This window comes from Phocoena phocoena, chromosome 10, assembly GCF_963924675.1.
Source record: "Phocoena phocoena chromosome 10, mPhoPho1.1, whole genome shotgun sequence".
Taxonomy (NCBI): domain Eukaryota; kingdom Metazoa; phylum Chordata; class Mammalia; order Artiodactyla; family Phocoenidae; genus Phocoena; species Phocoena phocoena.
This window is the reverse complement of record NC_089228.1, coordinates 71912428-71934413: the sequence shown is the minus strand read 5'-3', so window position 1 is coordinate 71934413 and position 21986 is coordinate 71912428. Positions and strand designations below refer to the sequence as shown.

The following is a 21986-nucleotide window of genomic DNA, read 5'->3' as shown; positions in this document are numbered from 1 at the left end:
TTTTTTTTAATGGCTCACCATACGCCAGGCACTGTTCTGTGTGTTTGACACGAATGAGTGCATTTCATCCTCCCAACCACACTTAGGGGAGGTATTACTGATAGTTAATTCCACTAGGGAATTGTAAGTAAAGAAAAAAGTATGGGAGACCCCTGTAAGTTAATAATCACTTAAAGCAGGGTTGCAAAACCGAGCAGCCTTGCTTAGCAACAAAACCCCGCAACATAAGCATGGTTTCATTACTATCATTCTCATTTTCAGAAAAGGAAACTGAGGCACAGAGAGGTGGTATAATTTGCCCAAAGTCACACAGCCAGGGAGGGTGGAGTGACAGAGCAGTGTGGCCCCGGGCCCTGCAGTGTTCACCACCAACCCCCTGACCATGTACTTCACACTGTGAGATGGATCATCTAAGTTTGTTGGAGCTGCCATTCCAGAAGGAGGGCTTCTGGTCCTCAAATTTTGCTTTTCCCTGAGGGGTTCCGGGTATATGTTCATAGGAGAAAGCGTACTCCTTGAAAGAGGGAACAACGACAACAGCAAAACTACCATCTTTGAATGCTCATATGGGCCAGGCACAGGCAAGATGCTTTCTGCCTGGTTAGTCCTCAGAACCCCTCTGCGGGGTAAAACTATTATTATCTTCATTGGACCAAAGAGGAAATGGTGGAGCCAGGCTTTGAACACAAGCAGCCTGACCCCGCAGCATTGCCCCAGCCCCCCACCCAGGCTGCCTTGCCTCTACCTGTCATCTCAATGGGTCTGAAGGTAACAGCTATAGAATGTAGCCTGTGGGGTGATGGGCCTCACCCATCACCTTGTCCACCCCCTCAGTTCTCAAATGGGGACATTTCAGTGCTGAAGAGGAGGAGGAGTGGGAGAAGGAAGAAGAGGAAGAAAGCATTGCATCCTTCCTCCTTGGGGCTTTTCATCTGGCCTGTGACATTCCATTCCCACCCCTCTAATTTGCCATTTCATTGAGCAACTTTTTCTAATTGAATGCACCTGGGCAGAAACTCCTCCCCATATTGGCCCTGGTCAGTGCTTTGTCTTTTTTTTTTCTTCTTTTATGAAAAATACAAGGGGAGCCCCTATTTCTTTGAGGTGGAGGTGCTTGGCGAAGTTCCCAAGCAGATCAGCCAGCCCTCCAGAAACTCTTCTGCCTTGGCGCTGTGTTGAGTTCACCTGCCTCCCTGTAGGACAGCCGGCTTGTAGCTGACCTTGGCCTGGAGGCCCAGGATGACTCTGCTCTGGGCATGGCAGTCCCAGCTAGGGGCGAGGCAGAGGTATCCTTCAAAAGGCCCTGCTCACCAGGAGCCACCTTCCCCAGGGTGCAGGTGTTCCCCTTCCTCAGTAAACCAACAACTAATAAGTCAATTCGCACTCATGAAGGAGCAGAAGAGGCAGTAGAATAAAGTAGTTAAGAGCATGAATTCTGCAGGCGGACTCCCTAGGTTGAATCATGCCTCTAACACTTATTAGCTTTGTGACCTTGGGCAAATTATTTAGCCACTCTGAGTACAGGTTTCCCTTTCTGTAAAATGGGGGGAAATAATAATATACTTCTGAAAAAAGTAAAAAATACTGGTGATTTACTGTCTCATCAAAGATGCCCAATCTTCTTAACTGAACAGTTCTACTCAATAATTCTGAAAGTAAAGAAACGTCTTCCTTCAGGACAGATCTGGTTTCTGGTTACGTATTTAACTTCAAAAGCTACATTTTTTCGTCCCCCTAAAAGCCCTTTACACTTCAACATCTTTGCCTCCCCATAACTTCATATCTAATCTTTATAATTTTAGATTCATTGTTCTCCCTAACAAAAGAGTGCAATGCAATGATTAGTTAACTAAAGGAACTTCTTGTTTGTATTTTTGAAGAGAGTAGACCACTTGCAAGATCAGACAAGGTACACAGCACACATTCACGCTGACACAACAAGAGCTGTTGAATTTAAACATTTATGCAGATTACTAATAAACCACTTTTCATCTCGCCGGTTGGTAGAGGTGCTTTTTTTTTTTTTAAGTAGGTATCTAATGTTTGTTCATTAGATTGGTTCAGCCTTTCAGCAGGGAAATTTGGTACTAAGAACTGTATCAAAAGCCTTAGAATGTTTCATAACCTCAGATTGAGAAATTCCACTTCTAGAAATTAATTCACTTCTAGAAATAATCATGAGTGTGCACAAAGATATTACCACAAAAATATTTTACAGTATTATTTCTAATAGAGAAGAACTGGAAACTATCTAAATTGCCAACAATACAGGTTTGGTGAAATACATTATGATCTATTCACTCAATGGCATACTAGGAAGTCATTAAAAATATGTTGTAGAATATTTAATGAGATGGAAAATGTGTTGACAGTATACTTTTTAGTGAAAAAAAACAGCTTACGAAACTTCGCAGAATGATCTCATTTTAAAAAATATATGTGTTTATTCAGAGAATAATTTTAGAAAAATAAACATCGACATTTTAAAGGGTTATCTGGATGGTGCAATTGTAATTATTATTTCCTTTTTTGTGTGACTTATCAGTATTTTCTGTCTTCTACAATGCAGATGAATATTTCCATGATATGAAAACAACAAAAAATTATTATATAAAAAAGAACAATTTATTGAGCAAATGCTTAACGCAGAGCTCGCCTCTTATATAGGGTGTCATTTCTCTAGTAACTCGCTTCCTTAGCGTCTCCTCTCCTTGGAGGACCCCAGGAGAGGCAGGGATCCCCAGGGCCTCCTCCCATTTGGAGCGTTACTGGAGGCTTGTTGTTTGCCTCCTGGTCATGTGGAATCCAGCTTTGGACAAACTGCAAAGTCCCAAAGTTTGGGAGGTAGAAGAAATGGCAACTGGAAGATTTTATTTAGAGTCTGAGCAAGAAACTCCTCCAAAAAGGAGCTAGTTTTGGACTTCCATGGTGGCGCAGTTATTAAGAATCCACCTGCCCATGTAGGGGACACAGGTTCGAGCCCTGGTCCAGGAAGATCCCACGTGCTGGGGAGCAACTAAGCCCGCGAGCCACAACTACTGAGCCCACGTGCCTAGAGCCTGTGCTCCGCAACAAGAGAAGCCACCACAGTGAGAAGCCAGCCCCGTCTCACTGCTACTAGAGAAAGCCCGTGCACAGCAACGAAGATCCAACGCAGCCAAAAATAGATAAATTTATTTTTTAAAAAAGAAACTGGTAAAAAAAAAAAAATATATATATATATATTGATTGAAAAAAAAAGGAGCTAGTTTCTCTGCCCGTGTTTTCCTCAAACAGAAACTAAGGCCGACTTCAGGGTTTGTCCAAGGCCACACGGCCAATTTAATGACAAGGTGAGGCCTTGAAGCCATGGCCTTTCCGCCCTGTTGTATTTCTAAAATGTGCTGATTTAGACTATCTCTTCTCACACTTTAATATGCACAGGAATCACCAGGGATCTTGTTGAAATGCAGATTTTGATCCAGCAGGTCAGGGATGGGCCTGAGGGTCTGCATTTCTAACCAGCCCTCAGGCGATGAAGATGTTGCTGGTCTGGGGATCAGTTTAAGTAGCAGTGGTGTAGAGCACAGAGTCTAGAGCCAGATCGTCAGCTTCCCAATCCTAGCTCTGCCGCAGACAAACTATTATCATAGTTACTGTACTTCAGTTTTCTCAACCGCAGAATCAGTATGACTTAACTCATAGCTTTTTCGTGAAGATTTAATAAGTGCTTAGAACAATCTTCACTAAGAACTAGCTGTTTTATTATTATTTATATTCCTTAGAGCAAGCAGCCAAGGGCGAAGCACGGTTTGACGAATGAATGAATAAACTTTGGAGTCCTTCCTGGGCGACTGGAGTCAGAGAAGCAAAATGGGAGGGCTCGGAGGTGGGGAAGAGGCCCACCTCGAAAGAACTTCTCTCCACCGGGTGGTCAGAAGGACCCGGAGCGCCCGGAAGCCGGCCGGCCCGCGCCCCGCGGACCAATGCGGCCGCCCGGGGGGAGGGGGAGCGCCCGCCAGCCCTTTCCGTCTGGGCGCCGGAGGCCCCGCCCCCTGGAACGTCGCGACGTCCGAGCATTCCATGGTTGCTACTCGGTCGCGAGGGGCGGGGCGCCTGTCAGGGAAGCGGCGCGCTCGGCGGCGGGGGCGGGCTGAGGCTCCGCCGCGCAGTGCCAGCGCCAGCACTAGACCTGCGCCCCGCGCTCTCCGGCCCGCCGCCTGCGTTCTGGCTCGCGAGCCCGCACTCCCGCCCTGCCCGTGCGCTGCCCGAGTATGGAGCTGCTGTGCTGCGAGGGCACCCGGCACGCGCCCCGCGCCGGGCCGGACCCGCGGCTGCTGGGGGACCAGCGTGTCCTGCAGAGCTTGCTCCGCCTGGAAGAGCGCTACGTGCCCCGCGCCTCTTACTTCCAGTGTGTGCAGAGGGAGATCAAGCCGCACATGCGGAAGATGCTGGCGTACTGGATGCTGGAGGTACCGCCCGGAGGGTCTCCCCTCCCCCGCCACCCCGGCGTCCCCGGCTTGGGACATCCTGGTCCCAAGAACAATCAGCAAGATGTTTCTGTGGCGCAGATCCTCGGGGCCTGGCCTTTCACTCCTTTCACTCGTGCACCCTACCCGGCTGCCTCCCTGGTGTCCCTTTCTTTCTCTTCTCCAACCCTGACTTTGACTGCCAGTTGTTTGGCACCCCAAGTAACCCTCTCTTCGGGCCGGAAAAGCGGGACAAGGGCCACCCTCTCCCCTCCGGCTTCTTTCAGCGTCTCCCGCCTCGCTCCCCCGCCCGGTCTTCTAGGGAGAGCGCGCCTGGCTGGAAAACCCTGGGCTCGGCCGCCCCCGCCGCAGAGCCGGTTCCTGTGTGTCGCGGGGTTCTGGCGGGGAAGGCGGTGGGGTGGCGCGCTGTTCCGGCAGTCAGGGAAATGAAAAGTGCGGGAGGCAGCCGCTGGCGTCTCCTCCCTTCCCTTTGGGTGTGTGCACTGGGTGGCGGTAATGGGGTTTAAGGTCCCAGTTCTCTGGCTCCCGTGGGTGACTCTTCCGTCCCCTCTCACCCTCGGTATTGGTGGTGGTGGGGGGCAGTCTCAGTTTGGAATCCTTAAGGGAGGAAGCCTCTGGCGTACCCCGCTTCCCCCCACCCCCGGGAGGAAGGAGGCACCGCAGAGGAAGTGGAGGGGGGACGACACCTTGGGGAAGGCGCATCCTGCGTATTAGTCCTTGTCACTGTAAGTACACCTACCCCCTCCCGATTCTTGCTCCCTATTCCACTTCCCTTCAGCGCACCGCCCCCCCCCCCTTTAGTGCTGCTGCGTTTCCTTTGCCTCTGCCCCAGAAGTGACTCTGCGCCCTCCCCCAGGTGTGTGAGGAGCAGCGCTGTGAGGAGGAAGTCTTCCCCCTGGCCATGAACTACCTGGATCGCTACCTGTCCTGCGTCCCCACCCGCAAGGCGCAGTTGCAGCTCCTGGGTGCGGTCTGCATGCTGCTGGCCTCCAAGCTGCGCGAGACTACGCCCCTGACCATCGAAAAACTGTGCATCTACACCGACCACTCTGTCTCTCCCCGCCAGCTGCGGGTGCGTGCATAATCCTCCCCACCCCCCAACACACACTGCCTCCTCACTTACCAGGAAAAGGAAAGCTAAGGCCCTCAAGAGGCTTTCTGTCCCTGGGGAGGGCAGCAGAGGCTTTTTTTTTTTTTTTTTTTTTTTTAATAAGAGATGGGACAGTGTGGTGTGATGGTCAGGGTAGCCCCTAGCCCAGGCTTGCACTGCCAGCATGAACCAAACCCCTTCTCCTGACCTCCAGTGGGTGCCACTCCTTCCTGGTCTTTCCCCCAGATAGCAACAAGTCAAACTGCATGTCTACACTCACTAGTACTTTGCCTCTGGGTTTACACAGCCACCATGAGTTATTTATTGGCAGCAGCAGGACATGCCTACGCACCCCCCCCCCCCGGAGTGGGGGAGTGGAATGTGCTTCATGTGGGGGAGGGGGGCCGCCCTGGTTGAGTCTTTATCCCAGTGTGTGGACTTTGTGATCGAAAACCCTCCCAGAGCAGATTATAGCCAGGGTTGCTGTAAGGAAGGGCCAAGGCGTTTCATCCCACCTTCTTTCCTTCCTTTCATATCCCAGGAGAAACAGCTCCTTCCTAATTCTCCGTTCGCTAGCCTCACTCTGGGAAACTTGAGCAGCTGCTTCAGGCCTGTGGAATCATCTCTTCTTTTCCTCTTTAGCCAAAGGCCAGAGCTGAGGCACAGACTGGGGCTGAGCTGCAGCTGCTTCCGATGTGATAATGATGCCCTGTCCCCTGGCCCACCCACTCTGACCAAGGTCTTTCATAACACTGTGGGGAGCTGCTGTCACTCCTGTGGTTTGGGAAGTGGCTCCCTGGGCCTCTTGCTGGGAGCTTGGGCTGGGCTCTTCCCGAGGCAGGACAGGGGAGACACCAGTTCTCTTTCCCCACTGAGCCTGGAGAGGAGGTGGGGGAGCTGCTTGGATCTGGAAGAGGTTACTTAGGGCGTGCAGATCGTCTCCCGAGGGGCGGGGTGGGGGGAGACGGGTGAGCTGGCACCTTCCTCCACCTTGCTCTACAGCGGCCCAGTCTTCTCTTGACCCGGAGAGGAGTCTCTGGGCCCCATCTCCCGGGGAGGAGGGCAGCGTGCAGGCTGCTGTGATTGGCTGGCCAAGAAGCCAGGGTACTGGGGCCCCCGAGTGCTGCTTGTCGAGGAACGGGATTCCTCTTCCTGCCAAGTAGCTCTCGGAGATGGGAGTAGGAGGCCGGAGTTGGGAATCCGGGAGGCCCCACAGCTCTTTGTGATGAATCTGGTAGTTTTTGGCAAGTCTAGTTTTTGGTAGTTTTTGGCAAACCAGTGGAGCTGGTTTTCAGGGCTAATGAGCAAGATGTGTTTGGAGGGGTTTAGGCTAGAAGGTAGAAGGGGACTTCCTTTTTGTGAAAAGATTAGGATGGGGTGTGTGCCTTTATGTGAGGAGAGTTTTTCAGAACAGGCCAAAAGTCCTCCCCATGCCTGAGCTGGGGGGTGGAGTGTGCCGATCAATGACTTCCTAGAAGGTCAGAGTTGGAAGGGACCTCAGAGAGCTCCAGTCAGTCCAAATCCTCATGCCACAGAGAAGGTTGGGGCCCAGAGAAGGAAAGAAAGAAAGGTCCTGCCTCAGCATTGCACTGAGGCTGAGGAGAATTTGGATGTTCTAGCACTCAGGTGGCCCTAGAGGTTAGGGATGTGATGGAAGCTGCCAGGGGTGTGTTCTTGGCCAAGTGAGGGCCGAGATTCTCAGGGGCTGCCCCTATACAGGGTAAGGTGGCTGCCCTCCTTCACGCAGGACCCTATGCCTCCCCACAGGGAAAGCCCCACTCCAAGTTGCCTTCTAGATGTTTCGTTGGATGCTAGGTGCTTTCTGTTCACTTCTTTTTTTTCCCTAAAGGTTTCTTTTTTTAAAAAAAAATTAATTAGGCTGCATTGGGTCTTCGTTGCCACATGTGGGCTTTCTCTGGTTGCAGCGAGCAGGAGTTATACTCTTCCTTGTGGTGCACAGGCTTCTCATTGCGGTGGCTTCTCTTGGTGCGAAGCACAGGCTCTAGGCACGCGGGCTTAGTAGGTGGGGCTCACGGGCTCTAGAGCGCAGGCTCCGTAGTTGTGGTGCATGGGCTTAGTTGCTCTGCGGCATGTGGGACCTTCCCGGACCAGGGCTCAAACCTGTGTCCCCGGCATTGGCAGGCGGATTCTTAATCACTGTGCCAGAAGGCAAGTCCCTCTGTTCACTTCTGAGTTAGGAGTTTGACCACTGGGACAAGCACCGGGAGTAGAATGCTAGCTTCTCTGCCCAACTTCTTCCCGCTCCGGGCTGGGCTGTTTTCTGTGAGGCTCTGTGAGAGGTTCAAGAGGATGACACCTAGGTGGGGGCCAGGAGAGGGACAGTGTGACTGGGGGCCTAGAAGAGGTTGGATGGGGTTGCCATTTCTACCTCAGTAAGGGGTCAAACCCATGAGTTCCTTCCTGAGATAAAACAATGAAGAAATCCTCATTTGTGCAACTCAGAAATGGGGCCAGGGCTGGGAACCCCAGATGAGTGGATTGGAGTGGGGCTCCCAGCCTCCCTCCAGGACCTAGCAGTGGTATAGAGGCTAGGGCAGGCAGAGGGATGCTTTGATCCCTCAGGGATCATCTGGACCCATCCTGTTTGGTTTGACCTCCACTTCTCTTCCTAAGACTCAAATGGCACTAGGCACTATGGGTTCCAGCCAAAGAGGTGGAGTGGGGTGCTCTATCTCAGCCTTACACCCCAATGTCCCACCAAGGGGATGTGGGTTGGGTTGGGCAACCTCCACTTTGAGGAACCTCAGGGTTGGCTCAGCAGCTGTATCACAGGAGGTGTGGCCTCATGCTCACCCCAGTTGCTTCAAGAGGTGTGGACTTGGATGGGATGCTGAGTTGGGGGCAGGCTAGTGAGCTCCCCTTTCACAGATCCTTGGGATTATGGAGAATCTTTCTGCTTCATGCCAGAGGAGCCTCAAGTTCATGGCGATGGTGGTGGTATCTGCTGCTGCAGTCTTTTCTTTCAGCCCTGGCTGGAGAAGTCCTCAGAGCCTTGCAGGAAGTCAGGAGAAGGCCTGGATTACTGGATCCCAAAAGATAACCCAGCAGAATTAAGAGAGATAATTCATGTAAAGCATGTAGTTCTGGCATCTAGGAAGTGATCAATAGGGCTCAAAGCAAGTGCCCCCACCTCTTCCCTGCCACAGTGCCAGTCCTTAAATTCAAAAGCAGAACTGGGGTCCTGACCTTCAAGTGTGATGGGCTTCCCTTCCTGTGAGACCTCTGCTTTACTCCCTCCCCTTCCTTTCTTTAGCCACTGACCCTACCCTCTTCCTCAACCTCCAGGACTGGGAGGTGCTGGTCCTGGGGAAGCTCAAGTGGGACCTGGCCGCTGTGATTGCCCATGATTTCCTGGCCCTGATTCTGCACCGGCTCTCTCTGCCCCGTGACCGACAGGCCTTGGTCAAGAAGCACGCCCAGACTTTTTTGGCCCTCTGTGCTACAGGTAAGAGTCCTAAACACATTTTTACCAAGCCAGGGAAATCAGAAGACTTGGAAGGGTGAGCGGTAACCAGGAGATTCTGGTTTCTTGAACTGAAATCTTGGAACAGATTTCTGGTTTCTTAAATTTCTTCTCAAAATTTATTTGTGAAAATTCTATTCCCTCTGAGCCCCCAGTCTCAATACAGAAAAGCAGCAGAGCTGTATGGGATCTCAAGAGACCACCCCCCCACCCCCCAAGTATGTAGGTGGGTCACTGAGAGCTTATAGAGAGAAGTGACTTGCCCAGGGTCTTACAGTGACTAAGTTGCGAGCAGAAACCAGGTCTCTTAACCCTGATTTTGTGTCCACACCAGGAAGAGACTCATTCACTCCCTGGTCCCTGGCCAGGATCACTTACAGACCACCCTGGACCCGACCCTCTCCAGGAAAGAGCCCCTTTCCTGCCTTTCTCCCCTGCTGCTATCTGACACCACTCGCTGCTGGGGTTTTCAAGAAGACCCCTGCTCTGTTCATACGGCCTGGCACTTTCTGGGTAACAGAAGGTGCGTGCTGGTTGTTATCCGTGAAACCACCCTTGCCTCATGGTCCCCCCTCTTTCCAAGATTACACCTTTGCCATGTACCCGCCATCCATGATTGCCACGGGAAGCATTGGAGCTGCAGTGCAAGGCCTGGGTGCCTGCTCCACATCTGGGGATGAGCTCACAGAGCTGCTGGCAGGGATCACAGGCACTGAAGTGGTGAGTGCTGGGCAGCTGGGCAAGTGGCCTCAGTTCACGAGGCAGTGCTATATTCCCTGAGCCTCCAGCAGAGGGAGCTGTCGCCCCCCGGCCCCGTCTCCACTCCTGGTTTCGAGCGCCCTGCTTTTGGGGCTTCTGTGGCCTTTTATCTCCTTCCTTGGTCTGGAGAAGAGCAAGTGTCTTGGGCGGGCTGAAGGGCACTGTCCCTGGGTACCCTTTTCTTGCCAAACGGTGTGCAGGAGTGGGGGTGGGGGATTTGGTGTCAGATGCTGGGCTGCTCTCACACCCTCTTGCCACATCCTCTTGCCAGTTTCTGAGAATTGAAAGCTGATTCCTGGGGTTGGGCTGTGGCCTAACCTCCCCAGACTTCCCTGTGTGCTGGGAGGTGTCCTCCAGCACCTGCTGCCACATGCTATGGGGGGAGGGACGTGGACCTTCCTCACCGTTCCCCCTTGTTCCCAGGACTGCCTGCGGGCCTGTCAGGAGCAGATTGAAGCTGCCCTCAGGGAGAGCCTCAGGGAAGCCGCCCAGACCTCCCCCAGCCCAGCGCCCAAAGCCCCCAGGGGCTCCAGCAGCCAGGGGCCGAGCCAGACCAGCACTCCCACAGATGTCACAGCCATCCACCTGTAGCCCTGGCGAGGCCCCCTCGAGTGGCCACCGACAGCAGAGGAGGGGACACTGCCACCCCCCCCTCCCTGCCTGCAGGAACGAACCATGCCACAGCTGAAGCCCGAGGGGGCTCCTTCCTACTTGCCTGTCGCAAGCCGGAGGGGTCGGGTCCTACCTGTCCCTGCAGTGTGCACTAAGGGGCCTGGCCAGCTGCGGCGGGTGGCCAGTCAGGCTCCTCCTCCTCCCTGCATCTGACCAGCTCAGCCCCATCCCGGTCCTAGCTGGGGGCGGGCCAGGCTGGCCAGAGATGAAATTGAAGTCTGTAGAATACATGTGCCAGCATTCCTTTTGGGGGCCCCCTTATCTCTGGGGCTCTCGTGTTCTCAACTGCCAAAGTTGAACCTGGGCCCTCGGCAGTGAAAGCGCGGAGTCCTAACCACTGGACTGCCAGGGAATTCCCTAGTTACTGCATTTGGATTGGGGTCTTTCTGAAGAACCCTCACATGTTCTAGACACATGTGAGAAGAAAGAGTGGACATCTCCTCTCAATGCACTTGGAAGCCCCTGCATAATCCATGCTCTCAGCTGCTCCTAGAGGGAGGGGCCCTGGCCTCTGTCTGAGGGGCAGGAACCAACCTCCTCGCTTTGCTTTCCGCTCAGCTTCTCCTGTGTGATTGGGGGGTGGAGGGGCAGTGCTGAAGGAAGAGGTTGTTTTAATTTATTAATTGCTTTGAGTACAGCTGTAAGAGGGTGTGGTGGGGCCCATCTACCCTGAGTGGTGGTGACCCTGGTGGTTGCTGCATTCCTCCCCTATCCTACCGCTAGAGGATCTTCATGGCTGAGGAGCTGCTACAGCCTGGGGTGGGGCCACGCCCTCCTCTCCCTCTGGCCCTCTGCTCCATCCTGCAAGGCTGGGGGATGAAGTAGCGATGACCTGGAGGTGACCAAGCCCCCTGTCTGGAGAGGGAGGCAAGCCCTGTTGACACAGGTCTTTCCCGAGGCCACAAGGTCCAGGCTGGTGGCCCAGGACCATCATGCTACCTTAATAAAGATTCTGAAAAAAAACTCTTTGGCTTCTTGGATTGGATGGCAGTGTGGGCAAAAGCCTATTTCTAGAGGGTGGAAATCAGTGGTCTCAAGTAGGGGTCATCAAGCCTTTTCTGTAAAGGACCAGAGTAAATACGTTAGGTTTTGTGGGCCATATGGTCTCTGCCCCAGATATAGTCAGTTTTGTTTCATAATGTGACCTATGCATTCCTAAAAATCACTGCACCATGCAAAATTGCACAATAAAAACCACAGGGCTTACGGGGAAAATGAGGCTTGAGGCGCTATACTCATACTTAATGTGGGATACTTGTCTTTTAAAAAGAGGAAAGAGAGTCCTTTTACACATTAAATGGTTAAAAACACATACTGCAGTAAACATGGCCCTTTATCTTGAAAAACAAACAACACCTGAAGTCTGCTGTGGAAGTGGAGGTCGGAAGGATGTGGAAGGCGGGTTGTGACACCAGATGTGGGTGTGGTACCAACCCGCAAGGTGAACTGGTGTTGCTAGCACATGTCTGAGGTATGTGCATTGTGTGTATCATCTGGCTCAGCTCAGCCGGGTACAGTTTTCTGCTTTCACCTAGTGTTTCTCAAAGACAAAACTGCATATAAATGTGAAATTTGCTTTATGATCAAATTCCTCCCAAATACAGTAATTAGGCTGGAACAAATTCACGTTTGCCAAAGCACGTAACAAGGGTTCTAGCCAGACTGTGCTCGCCTCTGCTGCTGTGGCATGAAAGCAGCCAGAGAGAACCTGGAAATGGATGGGTGTGGCTGCATCTCAATAAAACTTTATTTATGGACACTGAAATCTGAATTTCATATAATCTTCACCTATCACAAAATACCCTTCTTTCAATTTTTTCCCTAGCCATTCAAAAATGTAAAAATTCTTAGCTCACGGGCCATAAGGAAACAGGCATGTGACCCTGGTTTGCCAACCCATGGTCTAAAGCTTTCATTAGCTAAGAAAGTTAGGGAACTGGTCTGGTGGTGACCCCGGGCTTGACCTTTCTCGCCTCTGTATCTCCACTTCCCTCTAGGTGCTTTCTCCTAGCTCTTCCAACCACAGCTGAGACCATCTTGTGAACAACCTCCTGGTTGCTGGCATTCTCCCAAAGTAGGCTTTGTCAGGGGAAGGCAAAGGCTGTGCCCTCTAGGGGCGGGCAGGGTGGGTACAGCCTCGAGAAACAAACTTGTCTGAGGGGGGCACGGCTCCCATGTAAACCGGGGAAGAAACCACTGCTACACAGGAGCAGGGATGCAGTGCCCACCTCCACAAAAGAGGGAAAGCAGAAAGATCTCCATCCACCACATCAAAACACTGAAGTTCAATAAATACCTGCCTTTTGTTTTTATCTACCTCCCAGTGAACCAACACAACAGCCTGAGAGAAAGTACCCACTCCAACCCCCAGCTGGCAAGTGGGACTGTTAGGCTGTGGAGTTTCAAGTCAGGTCCCAGAACTGAGCAGGGATGCAGGCCTAGAATGGAAGAGAGAGCCGGCCAGACTCAGTTCTCCCTGTCAGGAACTGGGGAATCAGAGGCCCGTGACCTCTCATGGCCCTGAACTGGGTCTTCAGCTATAAAGGCTCAGTGTCACCTTTAGTCAGCAGCAGGGATCCTGGTGTCCTCCCATGCCCTGCAGACCAGGACGAGCACTGCTTCGTCACTCCATGGTGATGGTAACATCTTCTACATCTCGGGGGATGGCACTCTGAAGCTCACGCCTGATCTCGGGGGACAGCAGGGGATGGGGCTGCAGCCGAAGCAGTTCCAGGAGGGCCTCCTTCTGCTCTGTGGCCAGGTCAGCCTTGTAGCGCTGGACCAAAGTCAGGAGGCACTGGTGCCAGAGCACAGGCAGCTCACGCTTCTCCGTCCGGAAACCCAGGAAGTGGAAGACCAAGGCGTCCAGCACCCGGTAGGGCAACGCGTACTTCTTATCCAGCAGCAGCCTCAGGAAGATGCTGGTGGCACCGCTGTACTCCATCTCTGCGATTTTCAGCATGGCTGCACTAGTGGGGAAGGGAGGGAGGGAAACGCTGGAGGAAGGCTTCTCCTTTTCTGGCCCTTACACTGTGCTATCCCTAAAGGGGGAATCTCCGGCATTCTTTTCACCTCCCCTATCTCACTCCCTGGACTCCAGTTACCAGCACTACGCTGACTCACGCCAAATCCCCACGTCTGGCTCAGACTGCTTGTCTCAGTATTCAACTAGAATAGGTCCAAACGTCCTGAGATCTCCACCCCTAACTTACTTTCTTCCCATGTGCCCCATTCTTTCATTCATTCAACTATTTACTGAGCACCCACCATGTGCCAGGCCCTGGGACCTTGTTCCTGTGGGACTGACATTCTTGTGGAGTAACGGTACACCCACTGGCTTAAATGAGCTGCAAACCCAGGGCTATGCTTAGCTCCTTCCCCACTCTGCCCCCCACCCATCCCCAGTCCTGGGACTCTGCCGGGCGGAAATCCGCCAACCAGTGGTCCTCCACCCCCACCGACACTACCTGGAGTGCAACACAGGGATGGAGCACTTGGTGATGATGCTGCCCACGATGATGGCTTCCCGGAGGGTACAGGTGCCCGACTCGCACAGCGGGATCAGGATGCCTGGGGAGGGGCAGAAGGGCAGTCACTCTAAGCCCAGAGTGAGAGAAAGGAGGTACTGCAGGAGCTCCAGCCCCTCCCTTTCGTAAGTGCCTCCTGGGTTCCCACCTTTAAACCAGGCTCCAGGCTTGAATAGAGCCTTCTTCAGTGCCATGTAGAGGTGGAAGTTGAGTCGCTTGTACTCAGCAATGTCATCTCGCACCCGGGGGAGCAGGACCAGGTTATAGAAGCGCTGGGCCATACGTTCCTTTAGGTTAGAGGCGAAAATCCTAGTGTTTTTGGAGGAAAGGGGGGAGATCCCAGGTCACCTGATAGTCTGGAGCTGGCCTTTTAAATATCAACGTGGATGGTACATGCAAGAGATCGGAGGGTGTGTGAAGCGAGCTGGGTGCATGCAACACCCAGGTCAGATGAGAGAGGGAACAGGAGGGGCTACGAGATGTACCCAAACAGGGTGAACACTGTCTGTCTTTGGGGTGAGCCAGAGCTCTCCCAGGCAGACAGGTACCCAGCTGTTCACCTTCCCCTCTCCATCATGGGTCCCCTCTGTCCTGCTGTCACCAGGGACTTGTGCATGCCTGGGGAGCCACAGACTTTTGAGGCCACCCTGACACCCTAGGGTTGTATCCTTGTAGTTTTGAGCCTCTCCCCTGGAAACTCATCACAGGATATTCTTAACAGGGTCTCGGCTCCAAAACAGGAAACAGAAAAAGCTGGGAAAATGATGACATAAAGAAGCATAAGACAGCGCTGTGGGGGCAAAGCTAGGATGTAATGGCAAAGGGAAGGGAAGCCTGTCCTTCCCACACCCAGCCCTTCCCTACAGACCCAAAGCAGCCCTGACCCCCATCTGCTCTACCTCGTGGCTTGGTACATGGCAGCAGCGGTCCAGGCCTCAGGCTCTGTGACGTAGAGGATTTGCTCCCAGTTGGAGAGGGCAGGGATGATCTTAAATGCCTTGGGCAGTTTCCCACTGCGGTACTTAGACAACACCTGATGATGAGACAATAAAATCATCATCGTCATGAACATACACAATGTTTACCAGGTGCCAGGCACTTGTCTGGGTGCCTTTCATACATTAACTCACTTAATCCTCACAACCACCCTGTGAGGAGGTGCTATTATCATCCTCATTTTCCAGTGGGGAAACTGAGACCAGAGAGTCAAGTAAGGAGGAGAGCAGGACCCTGGAGCCATGCACTCTGACCCCTGAGCCCGCTCTCAGCCACCGGGCCTTATTTCTACGAGAGATGTGGGCACCCAAAGCCCCTGTGAGGGAGTCCCATCACAGCTCTCCTCTCAGCTCTTACCTCCCGGACCCCTCTGTAGACCTCCAGGACCCGGGGGTCCAGCTGGGGCACAGGGAAGCCTGACACCTCGGACATGACCGTCTCGACTTCCGTCTGCTTCTCAGTTAACTTCTCCATGATGATGTCAGCTAGGGTGCGTCTGGGAGAAAGGGAGGGAATGGGTGGGAGTGCCGTGCTCTCAGTCCAGGAAGCTCTTGACTCCCCACGCAGTCCCTTGAGAGCCCCGACAAACTTGCAATCTTGTTGGGACACGTGACCTCAGTCCCCTCTGGGCCCAACAACCCAGCACAGAAGACCTGGCAGTCAGTCATTCAGCTCAGGATGGAGCTGACAGTCTGTGTGGAGGCGAGGAACCCAGCCTCTGAAGTCAACCTGCCTGGGTTCAGGTCCTGGCTCCTCTGCTCCCTCCCCCGTAGAACAGGGATAACAACAGTACCTACTCTCGTAAAGTCTCGTAAAGTCAACATGAGGAGTAAAAAAGTTAGAGTAAAAAAGTTAGTGTACTCTACTTGGAACTATCAGCGATAGTAGTAATGAGTTCATGACAAGTGCTCCTATTTCAAACACATCCACCAGATGCTGCCACTGTGCTGAGGACTGTGCGGTTATAAAACCCTGGTCTGGCCTCTCCAGAGTACCAGACGCACCTCAGTTATATACCGAGATTTCTGGTGGCTGGGATCATTAGGGAGAGACGATGGCACACACTTACCCCCCTTTTAATTTATTAAAGTTTATGGAAAGGGGTCCAAGGTGAAAGATCTTTTTTTCCCAGCCTCCTTAAGCACAATCAGACTGTGATGATTCAGAATTATCATTACATTGGGCTTTGGTGCAATAAAGGTGTCTTCAGGGTCTGCTGAAGTCTATTTAAAATGGCTCCTTAAAATAGATAACTAGGGCTTCCCTGGTGGCGCAGTGGTTGAGAGTCCGCCTGCCGATGCATGGGACACGGGTTCGTGCCGCGGTCCGGGAAGATCCCAGATGCCACGGAGCGGCTGGGCCCGTGAGCCATGGCCGCTGAGCCTGCGCGTCCGGAGCCTGTGCTCCGCAACGGGAGAGGCCACAACAGTGAGAGGCCCGTGTACCGCAAAAAAAAAAAAAAAAAAAAAAAAAAAAAGATAACTAATGAGAACCTACTGTATAGCACACGGAACTCTACTCAATGCTCTGTGGTGACCTAAATGGGAAGGAAACGCAAAAAAGAGGGGATATATGTACACATATAGCTGATTCACTTTGCTGTACAGTAGAAATTAACACAACCTTGTAAAGCAACTATACTCCAATAAAAATTAATTAAAACAAAACAAAACAAACATGGCTCCTGTCTTCCAAGGGCAGGCCTTTCCAGATGTGCCCTCACACTGTCCGTGTGACACCCACGCGAGGTATTGTTATTCCCATTACTCAGACATGGGAACCGATATGCAGAGGGGTTAGTAACTCACCCAAGGTCGCACAGCTCAAGAGTAGGGGAAAGAGTCAAAGCCTGGTCTTTCAGGTTCTGAAGGTCAGGCACCTTACAGTACGTATGTGCCCCCCAAACTAAATGGCCTCTGACTGTTGAGCTCACGTGGGTCTAGCCTGCTCTCTGAAGATGCCAGCTGTCACCCCTCAAGACCGTCAGGAGCCCCTGTTCCTAGTAGCTTTACTTTTCTGTTGACAACAAGCTGGAAAACCATCTTGCCAAGCTTGTCAGAATGGGCTGCGAAAGAGGAGTTACAGCCGCTGGCTGGGAACCTGAGAGGCTCTCTGGTGGGACCAGCACGCACTTTGGAACATCCACCTCAGCTGCTGCGCGTCACACTGGGAAAGGGGCTCACAGCTTCATTCTGCCTCTCAAATACACGGCCATGGAACTTGTCGTTCAGCCTCCCTGCCTTCCCACGGTATTACTAGCAATGAGACATGCGTGAACCCAAGAACCTGAAGAACCAAGAACAATGTCACATTAACATCACATGGTCAGAATGAACTGGTCGAGGGCCCTTATCCTAGACTCCCCTCTCCTGGGCCAAAATCCACGGGCTCCGGAGTTTGAACACAGGAGCTTAAAAGCCTGCATGTTTTGGACCTAGCATGTACTACAGATGAGAATGAGGTAGTGGTTCTAACTGTGGGGTGCATTTGCCCCCTGGGGGACATCTGGCAACGTCTGGAGACAATTTTTGATTATTACAGCTGGGGGGACGGTCACTACTGGTATCTAGTGGATACAAGCTGGGGCTGGAAAACCCTGGATAAAATGAAGCTTAGGGTATGAAAAAGATGTGGCCAAGGAAACTGAGCTCACCACTAAGAAAACTGAGCATACCAAGACCAAATGCAATGGGACAGATCACCCAGAGAGAGAACAAGGCCTGCAACTGTTTGCCCAGGTAATCCAGGCAGTTCTAAGGCAGGCAGACAGAGGGGGGAGGAGGTATTTTGAGTCTGGGTCATTCTCATTAAGAACAGTCCTTTGAGGATGGGCCACTTTTGTCAAGGCGGTTCCCCACAACTCGCAATGCTCAGGCCCTTCCCAAAGGTGTGGAATCAAAACACTGCCAGGACACATGCTTCTCTGCATATAAAGTTTCTTCTCTATAAAGTTGCTACCAGGATCCACTCTCCCAAATCCCAGGCCATGCCAGCCCTACCTGGCAGGAGGGTTCTTGTTCATGAACATCTCAATGGCCCGCTCATCCTCGGGGTCCACAACCACCTCTGCGTGGTAGTCTGGCCCTGTCATGGTGGCAGCCTTCTCCAGAGTGGGCCACTCCTCGTCATCTGATCCATCCTGTGGCACTCCTGGACTCAGAAGAGGGGAGATGAAATGGGTGAGCAAGGTAAGCGATGGCTTAGGAATTCAGAGGTTAACCATCACGTATATGGTCCAGGGCTGGCTTGTAATAGACACAGACGTGCAAAGTGAAACAGGTGATGCAAATGCTACCTTCCAGTCCCCGGGGGGCGCACAGTCTTGCTTGAGAAACAAAATGTACACGTATGAACCAATGAGACAGCGATAGTAGTAAATAATAGTTAACACACTATACTCAGTTATATAGCACGAACTCTTCTAAACACTGTACGTAACCATCATAAACCCAAGAAATAGGTACTATGATTATACCCAGTTTCAGATGGGGATGCTGAAGCACAGGAAAGGTAAGTGACTTGCCTAAGGCAGGCAATCTAGGTCTAGACTGTGCATTCTTCACCTCTTTTACACGCATGGTAGGGCTTGATTATGTGCCAAAATGAGTGGCAGAAATGGTATGTACCACAGGCACCCAGAACATGATGAGTGCAGAGGATGGTTAGGCTCTGGATAGGCAATATGGGAAATGAAGGAGTGTTTTCCAGACCTGGGTAACAACACTGGCAAGAGGGCTTCGTTACAAGAGTGTCTGTTGGGAATTCCCTGGTGGTCCAGTGGTTAGCACTCTGCGCTCTCACTGCCGAGGGCGAGGGTTCAATCCCCGAACTAAGATCTTGCAAGCTGCATGGTGCGGCCAATAAATAAATAAATAAGAATTTAAAAGTGTATAATCAATGGTTAAAAAAAAAAAAACCCAAGAGTGTAGACAGTTGCAAGAAATAAGGCTAGATGGGTAAAGTGAGGCCGGGCAGTGAGTTCAGATTTCAACAGACCAACCCATCTGAATAACCGATTATCAGAAGACTACAGCTGGCTGGGCGTCTGAAAAGGGAGGTAATAATCTAAGTGGGGAGATAAAACGCTACACGTGAACAGGTCATTAAGAACAGAGACTGTGTGATAAAAGCTAAACAAGGGGGGAGGGGAACGCATACTAGATCTTTTGTCTCCACATGCTAACAACTCCCAAATCTGTACCTGTAGGTGGACCTCCCTTTGCTCCAGACCCTAACTCCAGCTGCCTCCTGTAGAGCTGGGTCATGGATGACCCACAGGCACTTCAACCTTCACCTGTCGTCAACCACACTCACTCCCTTTCCCTCCTAGGTCTACACTACTCACTGTGTTCCACATCTAAGTAAATAGCACCACCATCCAGCCAATACTAAGCGAGAGCCTGGGCAGCAGGCCTGCCTTGTCCCCTGCCCTCACTCAAAACATCCAATCAATTACCAAGTCCTATTCCATTGTACCTCACAGAATCCCTCTTAAAGCCTTCACGCCCCCGTCAAAGCCTAGGTCAGTTATCACCTGTTGCCTGGATTAATTCGACAATCCCCTAACTGGTCCCCATAGTCTCCAATAGCTCCCCATCGTCTTTAGGGCAGCCTACAAGTCGTTTGTAGCTCTCGCTCTGACCTACCTCACCATCATTCATTCAGCAAACGAGTGTCTGCTATAAGTGAGGCACTGTTCTGGGTGCTGGAATATAAGCGAACAAGAGAAACAAAAACATTCTGCCCTTACAGAGCTTACATTCTAATGGCGGAAACAGACGATGAACTAATATGACATATATTACGTTTAAAAAAGACAAATGCCACGACAAAAGAAACGTAGCAGAAGAGAGAAGCTGGAGTGTGGAGACAGAGGTGGGGGTGTTGCAATTTTTAATGGAATGCTCAGAGCAGGCCTAGGGGAAGCAGAAAAGGTCAGACTGACAAAAGGCGTAGATCACACAGGTCTTTGTAGACCACTGTAATCCTCGAGCTGTGGAGCTGAGTGGACTGTAGCGGGTATGGGATACTAATTAGCAGGCTACTGCAATCATCCAGGTGAGAGATCATGGTGGTTTGAACAGGATGCTGCTCCCAGATGGTGAGAAGTGATCTGATTCTGGATATATTTTTAAGGTAGAGTCAACAGGACTTCCTAATAGATCAGACGTGGAGTGAGGAAGAGGTCCAAGGTTTCTGTCTGGAGCAAATGGAAGGACATCATGCCATTAACTGAGACGAAGTAGACTGTGGGTGGAGGTTTGGCAAGATGGTCAGGATTTCTGTTCTGGACATGTGAAATTTGAGATGTCTCAGACTTCACGCTGGAGAGGCTGAAGAGGTAGCTGAAATATAAGAATCTGGGTTTCATGGAAAAGATCAGGGCTAGAATATGAACTGGGAAGCAGTTACCAAATACATGGTATTTAAACCTGGAAACTGATGATAGCACCAGAGCAGTGAACAGAAGTGAAGACGAGAGGTCCAAGGATGGAACCCTATGCCACTGCAAGAGATTGGTGGCAAAAGAGGAGCCAGCAAAGGCTACTGAGAGGTGAGGAAGTTGTAAAACAGGTCGGTATGTGATGTCTTAGAAGTCAAGTCAAGATACTGTAGTCAGGAGGCTAGTGTTCCATTGCGAATACTGCTCACAGGACAAATGAAAGATGACAGCTGAGAAACAGATTACGCAACCTGGAGGTCAACACTCCCAGCCTAATAAGAAAAAAATTGACCACCTTTTAATTAATCTCTCTCCCTCTTTAGCCCCTAATCAATATTGTTCTTTGTGCCCAGAGCACTCCCCACTTCTCAGGTCTTAGCACAAAGGCCAAGCAATCTGGGAAGCCTGACCCCCCAAGACCAATGCAATTGTTATCAGAGAAACTACACTTTATCACGAAGTGCATTATTCTAATTGTCCATTTCATCGCCTCTCTCCTAGGCTAGATTGTAAGATCCTGAAGTCAGGTATTCGTCTATCTTGTTTACTTTTTTACCTAAACCATCTAAACTCCTAGCACAGTGAAATGTACATAGTAGACGTCCCATAAGTATTTACAGAACAAATAGATAAACACTAGCAGAACTTAGTGGCGTGAGCAACCACATCCTGTTGGCCTAACCTTGGGGGTGCCTAAAAGCGAGTGCCTAAAACTAGGAGTGGGAGTGGAGGGCACTGGCCACCCTCATTCCACCTCAGGGCTGGGTGTCCCATTCCATTACCTTTGCAAGAGTGTAATACGGCCCCCTGTTTTTCTATTCCAAGCTATTCCCCCTCCGGAACCTTTCAGCCATCCACCCCAGCTACCCACCCTCTTCCTCGTACCCACCCCGGCCACTCACCCAGCCGCGTGGTGCGCTCCCGCGGCGCCGCGGGCCTGCCCCCGGTCCCATGCTCGGCCTCGAGCTCCTCTTGCTGTTGCCGCGCTTGCTGCAAAATCCGTCGGGTCAGCCGGGGCCCCACGTACTCTTCCTCCTCTTCTCCGGTTCCACGACCCCGTCGCTTTTCCCGGGCCCCTGCCCGCACCGCGCCCCTAGCCAGGATTTGCTCGGCCAGGGGCGCATGCTTTTCCTGACCCCCGGCCCCGCGAGCCGCCTTCAATTTGGGCATTTTTCTCGAGAGCCTTGCCGGCAAGTTTCACACGTGTGGATGGAGGAAAAACCCCTGAATGCGCTTGCGCAGTAACCTCCCAGCGCCCAAGATGCCACACGGAACTCACAGCGCCCCCTCGCGTTGGGAGGCCGGGACTGCCACCAGCGCCGCCCCATCGCCTAAAAGAGCTCACGGGTCCTGGAGCTGGACTCCCGAATAAACTCATTGCATTTAATGTTGGCTTCTCTAAGTGGTGGCAGTCCGAGCCACGCTTTCCTAGCTTCATGGATCTAGGCCCAGTGTTCCCAGTCGAACGGAAATTCCCCGAACGGCAAGCCGTGGGGTGGTGGTGTCAGGCAGTGACGTCACTGGGGCGCCTAGACACGCCCCTTTT

At 51.9% G+C, this 21986-nt stretch overlaps 2 protein-coding genes across 4 annotated transcripts; one reads left to right on the top strand and one right to left on the bottom strand.

The window, feature by feature from the left end:
- The first annotated feature begins 4173 nt into the window (after positions 1–4173).
- CCND3 (cyclin D3) lies at positions 4174–11432 on the top strand. Of its 2 annotated transcripts, XM_065884825.1 has the most exons (5): positions 4174–4451; positions 5326–5541; positions 8866–9025; positions 9627–9763; positions 10226–11432. In XM_065884825.1, exons 1-5 carry the CDS (start codon positions 4254–4256, stop codon positions 10391–10393), a joined length of 879 nt encoding a protein of 292 aa, XP_065740897.1. In that variant the 5' UTR covers positions 4174–4253; the 3' UTR covers positions 10394–11432. The 2 variants fall into 2 exon arrangements, with proteins under 2 accessions (XP_065740897.1, XP_065740899.1); XM_065884827.1 differs by lacking the exon at positions 5326–5541 and having other exon boundaries at positions 4254–4451; positions 10226–10393.
- Positions 11433–11794: 362 nt separating this feature from the next.
- BYSL (bystin like) lies at positions 11795–21942 on the bottom strand. Of its 2 annotated transcripts, none has more exons than XM_065885405.1 (7): positions 21343–21942; positions 17997–18152; positions 15355–15493; positions 14901–15034; positions 14150–14310; positions 13942–14044; positions 11795–13443 (listed from the first exon to the last, which is right to left on the bottom strand). In XM_065885405.1, the coding sequence occupies exons 2-7, from the start codon at positions 18086–18088 to the stop codon at positions 13098–13100; spliced, it is 975 nt and encodes a 324-aa protein (XP_065741477.1). In that variant the 5' UTR covers positions 18089–18152; positions 21343–21942; the 3' UTR covers positions 11795–13097. The 2 variants fall into 2 exon arrangements, with proteins under 2 accessions (XP_065741477.1, XP_065741475.1); XM_065885403.1 differs by having other exon boundaries at positions 13098–13443; positions 21339–21610.
- Positions 21943–21986: the final 44 nt, after the last annotated feature.

Bases quoted from the DNA above. Each gene is read 5' to 3' on its own strand.
- BYSL (XM_065885403.1), bottom strand. From the start codon at position 21,610: ATGCCCAAATTGAAGGCGGCTCGCGGGGCCGGGGGTCAGGAAAAGCAT. The intron at 15,494-17,996 runs GTAGGGCTGGCA...CCTTTCTCCCAG, and splicing joins AACAAGAACCCTCCTGCCAG to ACGCACCCTAGCTGACATCA. The intron at 15,035-15,354 runs GTAAGAGCTGAG...TCTCATCATCAG, and splicing joins TCTACAGAGGGGTCCGGGAG to GTGTTGTCTAAGTACCGCAG.
- CCND3 (XM_065884825.1), top strand. From the start codon at position 4,254: ATGGAGCTGCTGTGCTGCGAGGGCACCCGGCACGCGCCCCGCGCCGGG. The intron at 9,026-9,626 runs GTAAGAGTCCTA...CCTCTTTCCAAG, and splicing joins TTTGGCCCTCTGTGCTACAG to ATTACACCTTTGCCATGTAC. The intron at 9,764-10,225 runs GTGAGTGCTGGG...CCTTGTTCCCAG, and splicing joins GGATCACAGGCACTGAAGTG to GACTGCCTGCGGGCCTGTCA.